Genomic DNA, 15,135 nt, shown 5'->3' with positions numbered 1-15,135 from the left:
AATTTTTCGATCAGCAGAATCGAATGCCTATTCGAAATCAATGAAGAGCATGTATATATTTTTTTTCCAATTCCCAGGACTTTTCAACCATTAGTCTACGAATAAAAATAAGGTCATAACAAGACCTACTAGGTCAAAAGCCGTGTTGCTCTTCCTTGAGTATTCAGTCTAGGAATGACCTTAGACGTTGTAATATGACTGTGGCTAGTATTCTACTTGGCACAGACGTTAAGTTGATGCCTATCTTTTTGTCACAAATTAGCGGATAGCGCTTCTTGAGACTTTGACCAGTATGCTCCTGGTCCATTTTTTTTTGGACTTTTTTGTTATTCGGGATGACCACTAGGAGAGCAGTCCAAACTGTTATACAGGCTCAGTCTCCAGTATCTCTGTATTAATTCTATTGACTCCAGATACACGTCCATTTTTCAACTTTTTCGCTACTGTCGTTACTTCTTCGGTGCTGGGGAGATTTACACTTACGCCAATTAATAAGAAAGGTCAGGTCGATTATGGGCCATAGTCAGATCGACTACGGGCTAGGAACAACTAAATGGTTTTGCGTTAATGATCATAGAACGCAAAGAATTAGAAGCAATCTATTGAGACGAGATAATGATTAATTTTGCAGAGGCTAAAGTAAGAAAGTCAAATTTAAATAAATGGAAAATTGTTATTGATAAATGAAAACCTGGTTAAAATTCGGCCTGAAAATTTTGAGAGACAAGGGGGGGATCTAATCAATATTTTGCCCTAGGCGCGAGATAGGCCAGAACCGCCACTGGACTTCTTAGTAACCCCTTTAGTCTTTTTTTTGCATGTAAAGGATGCAAACGAGTTCCTTTTTCATGTTTGCAGAACTTTATGAAGTAGGGACTCGAGTTAAAAGAGTTGGCGAAGAATTTTGAAAGTTATTTGGATTATATTCTTAATTTTTATTTGATTTGTTTATAATATGCGAAAGAAACTTTTAAAGTCATGTCAGAGTAATTATAAACCTGTAATGGTACCTAATACAAAAACTAACCACCATTTTGGAACTGAAATTCAACTAAAATAGGGCTAATTAACGTAAGACGCTGTAAAAAAAGAAATAAGCTTAAAAATCCTGAGGTCACATCTATCCAAAGAAATTCATTGCACCAATCATTCAAAATTGGCTAGACTAGAACGACGATTAATAGAAACATAATTCAACTAAAATAGTTTCTGCATATGTTTTTTTTTTGTCTAACCATCTTTAGTTATTTGTTTTTAGCAAATGTGTGGCAAATACCCCTTACTTGGTGTGCTACTGGTCTTGGTAATGAGATATTCACCAACTGAATGGCTGCTTAAACCATACTGGGAGCAAGAATTTTACAGGAAAAAACATTGTTTCACAAGATAAAAAACAAGCAATAATCTTATAGTTACTCCTTATAAAGATGGTAATAGGCCTCAATAACGTCTGGGCAGGGCCGTTCCCACAGTTGGTGGTGTATGGAGATAAATTCATTACAGCTTCCCCTCCCGACTCCAATATAAGGAAAAAAGTCAAATCAAAGTAAAAAATTCGACAAATCGGTTTGCTCGTACATCGTGTTGCATACCATTATGTTGGTTACCGGAGGCAAAAATAATATTACCTGAGAAGAGACCAGATTAATTTTATTTCCATTTAAAAATTTTAATTATCTGTTGCTATTTTCGAACATTTTCTTCTGAAAATTGTACATTTTAGTCCTGAAAATTGGACATTGTCTAATGCAAAGTACACAAATTGCTAAAAATCATGGGTGGAAAAAGAATTCACTATGGACTGAACAAAAAAACTGCTGAAGAGCATCGAAGGATGGGAGCTGTCTTGCGGAATTCCTTAATACTGCAAGCTGAATTTCATGTTTGGCAAATTCGCATTCTTTGTTATCTAGACTCACTTTCAAATGACAGGAGAAATAGTGAGCGTTTTCCCTAGTGTCTGGAAGTATTTCTTTCTCTATCTCAGTGGCGCCTGTCTTTAAAATTATATCACGTTCGTTTTTAGCTGATGAAGATCGATAATATATGAATAGAATTATTTACTGTTTTGATTAGTTTTTGTCACTGGTATGGGTAATTCTTGCCAAAACTAATATTGTCACTTGGAGTGGTCTCCCGTAAAACCTTTTCGATTTAGCAGGGTGATGTGCGACGTAATTACCTCGTTGATACTGTATGTCTAAGAATTTACGCTCCTTTTTTCTATTTTGAAATGTTATCGATATTGTCATTCCAGAAACAAATTTAGCTGATAGCAGCTTTTTATTGATACCTCAATTTTTGCCAATAGATTAACCTTGGTTTTGAAATTTTGCAACAAAGAATGATAAATGAAGCAAATGTAGTTTCTGATTCACCAGACGGGCTACGTAAAAGGTTGTGAACGGTTGACAAAGAGGCTTATGCATAAAACCGAAAGAGGAGGCATACGAGACTGATGGCCTAATATATATATATATATATATATATATATATATATATATATATATATATATATATATATATATATATATATATATATATATATATATATATATATATATATATATATATATATATATATATATATATATATATATATATATAAAATATATATATATATATATATATATATATATATATATATATATATATATATATATATATATCTAAAGAATAGAAATCTAGATATATATAAATATATATATATATATATATATATATATATATATATATATATATATATATATATATATATATATATGACGGGCGAATTATTTATATTGTTAGTTAACCTAAAGAGTTTAAGATTTGTGTATAACTGGTCAAATTGTTTTTGTCAACTAGACTGCTTTCTGTTAACTTTACTACAATGGTTATAAGTGAGGGGATGCCCACTCTCAGAAATCATAAACACCTGATGGCGCGTGCCGAGAGTGGCGGGATTATGTGGCACAGGTTACATTCTGATATGTACATCAGATGGCGGAAATTGGTTGCCCCCAAAGTTTTAAGTTAATTTTTTTTTGAACTGAGGGAACATTGTATTTTTCTCATTTGGGAGTAGTTTTGTTACTTATCAATTAATTGATTACTTTTATTACTTTAATTAATTTTATTACTTATGATTAATTAATTGACGTGATTTTTTTCTTTCTGTGACATTTATTGATTCTTTGGAATAGCTCAACTGTACAATTCTTTTTCAAAAGTGATTAATAATTATTTTGTGATTAGCTATTATTAGCATGAAGCGTCATTGCGAAAACCTCTGTTTCTGATGTTATAATATTAAAATTCAATTTTTAAGAGATCAAAAAATAGCCTAATTAGATTTAAAGAAATCGTACACTTTTCATACTGCCATTTAACCGCAGAGTGACCTTAGACCATTTTTAATATAAATATTTACTAACGGACTAAAGATAAACAAATGTACTGTTTAAACATGATTTTTAAAGCCTTCCTCGAGCAAGCACATGATTTTTCATAACAATCAAAAAGTACACTCCCTTTTCAGTTATTTTGCTCTTCTGTAGAATTTATATTGTTCAACATATCGCTTTTAGATTTCCTCGCCCGATTTCTAGTTGAACTACTTAAAAAAGTTTCTGATTCCGTCTTAGTAAGTTTATAATTATTAGGAATCTTGTCTTAGCACAAATGTTCCTGGTTGACAGCTTCAAATAGTTTTAATTGCTAAGAATGTGACATTTTCTTCATACTTGCCTATGATTTGCAGGCTTCTTGTAAGATTGACACTCTAATGCTAATTTGACTGGGAAAATATCTGGTTTGAAAATTTGTTCAGGGTCATTCCGTTTTTCGATTAGAATATATAATACTGTCGCTTCAGAAATATTTATAATCCACTTTGCATTAATGTCTAAGAAATGCAGTTTTACCTTTCGAAAAAATTGAAATAGCTTGGTTAATAATTTAGCCGGACATTCAGTATAACATAGCCACTATATAGATGAATGTTACATAAAAAGGATAATCCACACAAAAAAACTAATATATTTCCATTATATCCATTCGTATTAACTCAAAAAAGTTTTTCTCAATAAAAGTAAAAAAAAGCAGAGATGAAGTCCCTTAAATATTCAAACTTAAACAAATAAAAATTACTATGAATGATTGAATATACCATAAAACTAGCAGAAATTAAAATGAGTGATTATATGAATTAATTCAACTGAAAATTTTCCCTAGTCCAACTGGTGCTAATGAGGTTAGAACTTTTGGGCAGATAAGAAACTCATTTTTTGGGCCCTAATTCTATCCCCCTCATATATCCAAAATTTGTTATTTAAATCAAATAAAAACAGTTTTAGTCCATAAAATTTGACGTTCCTCTCCCTCGCCCTCCAGTAAACTACTTGAAAGTTTCTGCCCCCCCCCCAAAGCCGTTCCCAAGATCCTCACTGAAAATTTCTACCATGGACTATTCCGTATACTGCCATGGACTATACTGAAAGTATACTGATCGTTTTGAAAATCATAAAGGAAAAATTTTCCTTCGCGGAAAATTTTCCCCGGAAATCCTTCACCCCCTAAAGGAAAGTTGCTCCGTTGGCAAATTCCCCCATGGAAAATTTTTCCCGCGGAATTCCCTCTTGGATAATTTTTCCCGCGGAATTCCCTCTTGGATCATTTTTCCCGGCGAATTCCCCAATGGAGAATTTCTCCCTGTGAAAAAATTCCCCCTCACGGAAAGAATCTCCATCCATTTTAACCCTGCTGAAAATTTCCCCGGAACATCCGGGAATTAAATCCTGTTGTTCGGAATTAGAAGTGTCTGTATAATTCCCAATAACAAATACTAGACGTGAACAGTGGGCAAATTTTTTAACTTACAGTCCTTTCCCCTGGGTCTGGAGGGGCATGTTATCCTCAAATGTATAGTTGTTCGACCTTTCAACTGTGCTGAAAAAAAGGACTAAATGACTCAAAATTTTGATCGAAGACTTTGGGGAAAAAGGGTATGGGAAGGGGGTTATTTGCCCTCCAATTTTCGGATAGGAGATAGAGGGACTATTTACAATCCGAGACGAAACACTATAGCTTTGCCTATAGTAAAGGCCATAAGGCTTCCTCGTTTTATTATTATTTAATAGTTATTTTCCCCACAGGCTCTTTGTATAGGAGGGTTGGTCGTATAAACTTCGGAGGTGGCTCATCCGAATGAAAATCAGAAGTTCTAGTGCCCTTTTTAAGAATCAAAAGTGATTGTAGGGCGGCTAGATCCCCCCCCCCCACCCCACCCACGCCCTCTTTTCCCAAAATGTATTCAATCAAAATTTTGAGATAATCATTTTGTTCAAAATAGTTCAAAGATCAAATAACTATGCCTTCAGGCTGACAACCCCGTCTCCCACGGCTCCCAGGGCGAGGGCTGTAAGTTTTTATGGAAAGGGTGATTGTTTAAACTTCGGAGGAGGCTCATTCGATTTGAAATCCAAGATTCTATTCCTTTTCTTATGATTCAAAAGTAATGGGAGGGTAACCAGCCCCCCCCCCCCACCCTTTTTATTAAATGTATCCGATCAAAATTTTGAGATAGCCATTTTGTTCAAAATAGTCCGAAGGTCAAATAAATATCGTTTTGGGTTTGATACCCTCAGGACAAGGGCTGTAAGCTATGATAATTGTCCGTTCTTAACATATGAGTTTTTTACGGGAATGAATGGTTCTATAAGCTTGGGAGAGGGGCATATACAGTATTGAGATAGTCATTTTGTTCGAAATTGTCCAAAAATCAAATAAATAAAACTTGGGGGTTAGCAAATCCCTTACAGCCCCCGGGACAAGGGCTGTAACTTAGGCAAGTTGTCAATTGCTACCACAGAAGGCTTTGTGGAAGGTGTGGTCGTATAAACTTTGAAGGGCGATAATTCGATTTGAAATCGAAAGTTGTAGCTCCTGTTATAAAGAGTCCAAAGGGATCAAAGGGCGACCCCCACGCCCTTTTTTGTCCGAATGCATCCGGTAACAATTTTGAAATCGTCATTTTGTTCAAAACGGTTCCAAGATCAAATAACTATCCTTACAGGGTTGACACGCCTACCCCCAGGCCTCCGGGCAAGGGCTGTAAGCTGTGCAGCTGGCCCATTGTTAACGTATAAGGATTTGTATTGGGATAGAGGGCATGTTTGATCCTGTGTCTCCAAAAGTGCTCAGGGTATTAAGGTGAAAGGAAATGTCGAAAGGGATGCCGAAGTCAAAACACTCTTTGTGCTTGCTTGTTTTGAAATGGAATAGCAGCAACATCCAAGGAACGATTGAGGGTATTAAGTTGAAAATTTCAAGGTATACTGAGGAGATGTTGGAGAGAGATTCTAGGGTAACCAGCCCTTGCTCTTTTTAGGTGCCCCCTCATACTCAACTCTGATCGAAATTTTGTAATTTGTTTTACTACTCAAAAGGTTTAATTTTCAGGAATGTAATGCCCCCATAGGCCCAGGGCAAGGATTCTAAATTATGGAATTTGTCCATTGTTTACGTGCAGGATTTATTTTTAGGAAAAAAGAAAATATATAATTCTGGGTTTATCCTAAAAGGCTAAGGGCATTAAAGATGAAACCTTGGAGAATGTTGAAGAGTATGTTATACTAGTATGTGCATCCATTTTATCAAAAAGGAGGATCCGCAATATTTTAAGAACTGCTGAGGGTAGTAAGTTGAAGCTTTCAGGACATGTTGGGAGGATTGTTGAAAAATGGTTGGAGGACCACCAGCCCCCTCCCGTGTCTTTTTAAATGCAATCTTATCAAAAATGTTCGATCAAAATTTTGAAATAGAAGTCTTGTTCAATATTGCGAAAAGCTCAAATGACTATGCCTATAAGGATGACATAACACTCCAAAGCGTTGCAGAGGGAGGCTGAACACAATAAAACACACTGAGTGTGAGTTGATTGTCAGATGGACGTAAAATCGATATCCAAGGAACGAGTGAGGGTATTAAGTTGCAAATTTCAGGGGATGTTGCAGAGCTATCAGAGGATAACAAGCCCCTTGTCCATTTTAGATGCTCCCTCTCCCCATCACTGACCATGGTTTTGAAAAGGCAAGTAGTGAGTTTTGTAGTTTGCTCTTTTTTATATGCAGGAACTATGTTTACGAAAAAGGAAGAATTTTTAATCTAGTTGTGTTCGAAAAGGCTAAGGTATTAAGGAAACTTCAAGGAATGTTGTGGAGCATGTTAAACTAGATCTATAGATACTATATGCATCCTGTTCATCAAAAAAGAGTATAGGCAATATCACAAGAACAGCTGAGTGTTAAGTTAAAACTTTTAGAGTATGCTGAGAAAGATGTTAAAAAGTGGTCAAAGGGCAACCAGTCCCCCTCCTATCCCATTTTTAGCTGCCCTTTCTCCAAATATGTCTGATCAAAATTTGGAATAGCCTACCCGTTGAAAAAGGCGTGTTGAAAAAGGAACGATGGTTAGCCGCCCCTCCCTGATCTTGTCCTTTCAGTTTCTCCTTAGCAATGATAATCAAAATATTTTAATCAAAATAGTCACAACATCTAATAGCTAATCCTCTAAGGAAGCCATACTCCCGCCACCCCGAGGCAAGGAGTATAAATTATTATATTTTTCCATTTTTCAAACAGCATGGCAACGAACTGTAAGTAAGGTGCGACAAGGCTCAATAATATAATAACCTAAACTCTACAAAACAGGTTTTTTTATCAATAAATATCAAACAGTTCGTGGTAACGAACTGTAGTAAGGAGCGACCCGGCTCAATAGCAACCAAAACTCTAAAAAATTGAATTTTGATATCAATAGCTACATCAAAAGAATCGCATTTTAATGCTGATTTTAAATATATAAGTTTCATCAAGTTTAGTCTTACCCATCAAAAGTTACGAGCCTGAGAAAGTTTGCTTTATTTAGGAAAATAGGGGGAAACACCCCTTAAAAGTCGTAGTATCTTAACGAAAATGACACCATCAGATTCAGCGTAGCAGAGAACCCTACTGTAGAAGTTTCAAGCTCCTATCTACAAAAATGTGGAATTTTGTATTTTTTGCCAGAAGACAAATCACGGGTGCGTGTTTATTTGTTTGTTTTTTTGTTTTTTTCCCAGGGGTCATCGTATCGACCAAGTGGTCCTAGAATGTTGCAAGAGGGCTCATTCTAACGGAAATGAAAAGTTCTAGTGCCCTTTTTAAGTGACCAAAAAAATTGGAGGGCATCTAGGCCCCCTCCCACGCTTATTTTTTTCCCAAAGTCAACGGATCAAAATTTTGAGATAGCCATTTTGTTCAGCATAGTCGAAAACCATAATAACTATGTCTTTGGGGATGATTTACTCCCCCACAATCCCTGGGGGAGGGGCTGCAAGTTACAAACTTTGACCAGTGTTTACATATAGTAATGGTTATTGGGAAGTGTACAGTGGCTTTCAGGGGGATTTTATTTTGTTTGGGGATGGGGCTGAGGAGAGGGGGCTATGTTGGAGGAATCTGTCATGGGGGAAGAAAAATTCAATGAAAAGGGCACAGGATTCTCTAGCATTACTATAAGAAAACAATGAAAAATAAACATGAAAACGTTTTTTCAAATGAAAGGAAGAAGTAGCATTGAAACTTAAAACGAACAGAGATTATTACGCATATTAGGGGTTCTAAAAATACTTTAGCATAAAGAGCGAGGTATTTAGTAGGAGATAAATACCTTGCTCTTTATGCTAAAGTATTTTTAGTAATTTCAACTATTTATTCTATGGCCTTTCTGATTCAGGGGTCATTCTTAAAGAATTGGGACAAAACTTACGATTTAGTGTAAAGAGCGAGGTATTAACGAGGGTACAAACCCCCTCGTATACATAATAAAAATATAAGGTTATGAAAGTTTGTTACGTAAGTTAATTCTCAAGTTACGTATATTTTTTACTAATAAAAACGTTCGTTAAAAATTAAAAGTTCTAGTTGCCTTTTTAAGTAACCGAAAAATTGGAGGGCAACTAGGCCTCCTTCTCCACCCCTTATTTCTCAAAATCGTCTGATCAAAACTAAGAGAAAGCCATTTAGCCAAAAAAAACAATTAATATACAAATTTCATTTTAATAATTTATGTGCGGAGAGCCAAAACCAAACATGCATTAATTCAAAAACGTTCAGAAATTAAATAAAAAAAATAATTTTTTTAGCTGAAAGTAAGGAGCGACATTAAAACTTAAAACGAACAGAAATTACTCCATATATGAAATGGGTTGTCCCCTCCGCAATCCCTCGCTCTTTACGCTAAAGTTTGACTTTTTGCCACAATTCTACTTTTTAAAACAATTAAAAGCTTTAGTGTAAAGAGCGAGGGATTGTGGAGGGGACAACCCATTTCATATACGGAGTAATTTCTGTTCGTTTTAAGTTTTAATGTCGCTCCTTACTTTCAGCTAAAAAAAATGTTTTTTCTTTATTTAATATCTAAAGAATCGGCGTATTATATTGGTTCCAAATATGTAAGATTCGTTAAGCTTAGTGTTACACATAAAAGCCTATGAGCCTTAGAAAGTTTGCCTGATTTTCGAAGAAAAGAGGAGAAACACCCATAAAAGCCCAGGAATCACATCATCAGATTCAGTGTATCAGAGAACCCTAATGTATAGGTTTCCAGCTCCTTTCTGAAAAAATTTGTAATTTTTTATTTTTTGTCAGAAGAAAGATCACGCATGCTGTTTACTTGGTATTTTTGTTGTTGCTGTTTTTTTCCCAGGGGTGGTCGTATCGAACGAATGGCCCTAGAACATCGGGAGAAGGCTCATTTAAATGGAAATTAAAAGTTCTAGTATCCCTTTTGAGTGTCCAAAAAGATTGGAGGGTTATTAGCCCTTCTCCCGTGCCTCGTATTTTCCCCAAAATCGTCCGATCAAAATTTTGAGATAATTATTTTGTTTAACAAAGTTGAAAAGTTCGGAAAATTATGCCTTTGGAGATAACTCGATTCTCCCCCCTCCAGCCCCTGCGGATAAGTCTTTAAGCTATAAAATTTGCCCATTATTTGTGTATAGTCTTCATTATTGGGAAATATGTTGACAATTTTTCGGGGGAGGGGTGATTTGTGCTTGGGATGGGTTTCCATGGGGACAATTATGCGATTGGAGGATAATTTTCAGGAGAAACTTTACACTGATAAGATTTGACAGAATTCTTATGCGAAATTCTTTTTATTTGTCTTACTTAGTCACTGCCTGTTCGCTTTTGCTTGTGGATATGTTATAGAGGAATTGTCGAAGGGAAATTTTCTGTGTGTTTGGATTTCAGTAAATAATTCCCACGGAAAGGGGATTTTTAGAATGATCCGAAAAACGATTAGGACTTGAAGACCTTTTCAGACGAAAAAGTGCTAAGGAGAATTTTTAAGTCTGAATCTTTTGCAAGAAACTGTACAGGAGGGGAGATTTTCATCAAGGATGGAATTTTACGGGGGGGTGTGTATCTTACGTAGGAGAAACTTCCCAGGGAGGAATGTCACATAAGGGGAGGACATTTTTCATGAAGGGCGAGCCAGATTTACCAGTGTTATTTGAAAAACGATCAGAAAAAAAACAAGTTTTTTTCAACTTAAAGTAAGGAGTAACATGAAACCTCAAAACGAACAGAAATATTCCGTTATGAAGGGGTTTTCCCCTCCTCAATAGGTCTAATTAGAATAGGAATCCTTTTTAAAAGTGCTAAAAAGTTTAGTGTAAAGAGCAAGATAATGATGAAGGGGAAACTTCTTCATATAAGGAATAATTTCTGTTCGTTTTGAGCTTTAATGTTGCTCCTTACTTTCAGTTGAAAAACAAACTTTTTGTTTCTATTTAATTACATGCAGAAATTATCATTGGAAAAGAATAGTAGGAATATCATTAGTCTGACCTTGATTGCGTCCAAAAAAGCTAAGAATATTGAGGCAAAATTTCGGCACAGGTTGAGGCGTATGTTGAGCTAAATCAAAAGAAACTGTATGTATTCAAATTATTACAAAGCCCCATCTGTAATATTGTAGGAACATTTATTAACTTGAAAGTTTCAGGGCCACTACTACTACTGCCGCTATTGCTGCTGCAAGTGAGACTAGTTGTGACTGCAACTGTGACCACTTCCATCCGTGACCACTTGCAACTGTGACTGCGACAGCTTGCAGCTGCTACTACATCTATTTGTGACTACTTTCAGGGAATGTTGAGGCTGATGTTTGAAACTTTGAAACTTTAATGTTGAAGAAAACGTCACTTTGATGTTGAAAAATACATTTGATGCTGAAATGGGGAATATTGAAAAAACTTGAATCTTTGGCAATAAAAAAAGGACAGAAATTGATTAAAAAAAAACCTTTCCGAAAATAAATTTTTCAAAGAAAAGTAAAGGCCATATTAAACTTATGATCAGCAGAAACAAACTCAAAACAACCAGAAGTTACTATTAAAGTATAAATGAAACCAAAGCGAATATAAATTAAATAAACAATCATAGCAAATAAACATACTACAGATGCTAATATAAATGAATAAAAACATCTTAAAACAAGTAAAACTTAAAATGAATATGTAAATCAAACTTAAAACGATCAAAAATCAATACAAACAAGAGTTTGGCCACTGCCCCCCTTCCCTAACTGTAAAAATCTAAAGCCTACTACGTCTTTGCGCTTTACTGAAACGATTTATATTAAAAATGTTTTTTTTTGTACTTACAACATTGAAAATAAAAATAAAGATTTCTGTGAAAAAAAAATCTTGAATTGCTGAGCTTTCAGTAATTAATCTGATCATATATCACATAATTAGTTTAATTTCATTAGTTCTTTGCAAGAACTTTCAAGACACTTAGTTTTCAATAAAACGCAAATGACACAGTAGGCTGTAGACTTTTACTCTTATATGACAGAACGGTAAGATAGAATGGCATATTTACATACCAGACTTTTGATGCAAGAAGCCTTTAGAATAGCTTCTATTCTAACTAAGTTTTAACGTCATTTTTTACTTTCGTTTGTAAAACCTTCATGCTATTCTAAATTAATATTTGAAGGAGCTACATTAAATTGTCTCCGCACAATTCTTTCTCAAAATAACTGGCTCTAATTTATTTAGGTTTTTTCCAATGCTACTTAGAAATACTGACGTAAAGTAAAAACAAACTTTGCATCGATTGCTTTACTTTTTAATGGTTTACATTTCCTGAAACTTTAGTCATGCCCATTTTGTGAATATGTTTGGCTTAAAACTGAGCTTGTTTGATTCAATAATTAGTTTATATTTGGCCTAGAACTGGGAGGAATGACACCTGAACAGCTTATATTAGACAATCTAAATCTAGTCTTTGTGATGACTTTCGGATGAAGAATTTGTAATTCTCATTTTTTTTTTTAGTTTAAGGAAAGCTTTTTTTTTGTCTGATTATAGAATAGAATTTATTTCCACACCATATATCTAATCACAAAAAAAAAGTTACCAAAAGGACAACAAAATGGAACATATCTGGCTTCAAGTGCTGGAGTTCATTAAGACAAATACATACATATGTGACAACAGCAACAACAGACATCAAATACTCCCCCCCTCACAAGGCTGCATGGCCAGGAATGTAGGGAGGAAGAACAAAAGACAAAACTATAAAGTGAGAAAAATAGAAACAAACACAGTAAAGATGAGAAGGAAAGAGAAAAAGATGTTGATGTTGAGTCTTTGTTTTTGTCAGCTGATCAAATTAACATGAATAAAATAGAAAAAACAGAAAGGGGAGAAAATAGCATCTTTTTTCTTAGTTATCATTCTTTATAGCTTATTGCTTCTTTCATATAGTTTCCAGAGGGCTCAGTACAATTACTCGCCTGCCAAGGTACTCGCGTTATTTTAAATATTAATTCTCTGTGAAATCTTAAAAATACCACTATGCTAAACGGTTACAATATTATTTTTGTTATAAAGCGCTGTTTGAGAACTTTTTGGCCTTGCAGTTAAGAACGGTAGCCATATTTTTAAGATTATGACGTGATTCGTATCAGTTGAGGTAGGGTGGTTACCTTCAAAGTCTCAGGTTTTATTTAATTTAACTTGAGTGATAAATCAATACAAGAGAAGAAACCTATGTGGTTTTGTTTTGTCAAAAAAAAGGTGTTACGGCCTGACTTGTTTGTAAAACAAAGGGAAGAAGGAAAGGAAAAATTAGATTAATACATGATTATGTAAATGGATGTTATGTAAATATATTTATAGAAATTCGTTTTGTAGGGTTTTTCTTAACTTTGAAAACTTTTAAAATGTGTATTTACTTATGTAAATGAATATTATATAAATATTTTTATAGAAATTCCTTTTGCAGGGTTTGTCTTAACTTTGAAAATTTTTAAAATGTGTATTACCATGTCTAAACGAATATTTGAAATATTCAAGGGAAACGCATGATTTCGTAACATTTTAAGTTCTATCTGTACTTCTATTATAGAAACAAAAGAAGAAAATAGACATAATTGTAATATTAATGCTATTCCACCGGCTCACAAATAATATTATTTATCTATTTTATAGGCCATGGAAGATGGGCAAGGACGATATGGTCGCGAATGTGACTGGTGGTCCCTTGGCGTTTGTTTGTATGAAATGCTTTATGGAGAAACGCCATTTTATGCAGAATCACTGGTTGAAACCTATGGACGGATCATGAATCATAAAGTAAGCCATCTGTCTTTACTTCTGTAAAAGTTATGGTGGCGGTATTATGCAGCAGTATTATGTGGTATTATTCCTGTACTTCTACGGCGACATAAGAGAGCAGTGGAGGGATTTATCAGACTAGCGCTTGGTTCATAAATCTAAGCTTCACAATTTGTGCCACGCTTTATACCATTCTTAATTTAAAACTAATGCGTCCTGACAGTTCAAACATTGGCAATAAAATGTATTCTATTGATAAAAAGTTATCTTTTTACATAAGAAACAATATAGAAGCCTCTAGGAGACTTCCTTCCTCCCGGTCCAACACAAGTAATTGCGTTGCATTTTATATATATATATATATATATATATATATATATATATATATATATATATATATATGAATTTGCATTCCAAATTTAAACATCGTTAAGCTACTTGGCGTGCACTTGGAAAATGACCTTAAATAGAAATCTCACTCTTTTCACTTATTTAAAACAGGTGGTTTTTACCTTAAATCTTTCTCCCATCTCAAACGGTTCTCCATATCAATCCAGAACCTTAAAGTAATTTAAGACCTTGTCTTGAATATGCTTGTCCTGTCTGGCACCCTGGGTTAACCAAATCCCAATGTTCTAAAATTGAAAGCATTCAATAAAGAGCTATAAAAATTATACTGGGGACGTCCTATACTACTTACGATGAAGGTTTGGCTAGACTTGAACTCACTTCATTGGAATCACGACTTCACTTCCTTACAATGAACTTTGGGCACAAGTGCCTTAGTTCTAACTATCATCGACGTCTTCTTCCCCCCCTTCAAAGAAAACCCCCCAATCCTTCCTAATACAAGACTCAATGCTCGTAGAGCTTCAAATACCCAACTTGACTAGTGTCCCCAAATGTTGACCATGAGGTACAAAAACTCTTTCGTTCCCTATTTTGTTTCACATTTTAATAATTGATTTAGCTTTGTAACTATGTTTATCCATTAGCATTTATTTTATCATTGTAATTGTTCTGACGTGCTTATGCTAGCTTGTGTGCTATTCTAGCCAATAAAATCCTATTTATATATATATATATATATATATATATTATATATATATATATATATATATATATTTATAATTTTTCAGAAGTTTTCATAATTTTATAAGGTCTAGTAGAAACCCTAAAGGATTACCCTTGGAAAAAACAATCAATGATATTGAATGTTTCTATTAATTATTATATGTTTCTATATATATATATATATATATATATATATATATATATATATATATATATATATATATATATATATATATATATATATATATATATATATATATATATATATATAAATATATATATATATATATATATATATATATATATATATATATATATATATATATATATATATATATATATATATATATATATATATATATATATATATATATATATATATATATATATATATATATATATAT

The 15,135-nt window shown here is 33.8% G+C and overlaps 1 protein-coding gene across 1 annotated transcript in view; it reads left to right on the top strand.

The window, feature by feature from the left end:
- Positions 1–15,135, top strand: part of LOC136030161 (serine/threonine-protein kinase Genghis Khan-like) — a gene marked incomplete in the record, with an annotated part of 195,824 nt that overhangs the window by 44,541 nt on the left and 136,148 nt on the right. Inside the window, 1 exon segment of the mRNA XM_065708888.1 lies at positions 13,532–13,675. Coding sequence (XP_065564960.1) covers positions 13,532–13,675 — 144 coding nt within the window.

Source organism: Artemia franciscana, chromosome 8, assembly GCF_032884065.1.
Source record: "Artemia franciscana chromosome 8, ASM3288406v1, whole genome shotgun sequence".
In the NCBI taxonomy this organism is placed as follows: Eukaryota; Metazoa; Arthropoda; class Branchiopoda; order Anostraca; family Artemiidae; genus Artemia; species Artemia franciscana.
The sequence above is the reverse complement of the archived record's forward strand: the minus strand, read 5'-3'. Positions and strand labels throughout refer to the sequence as shown.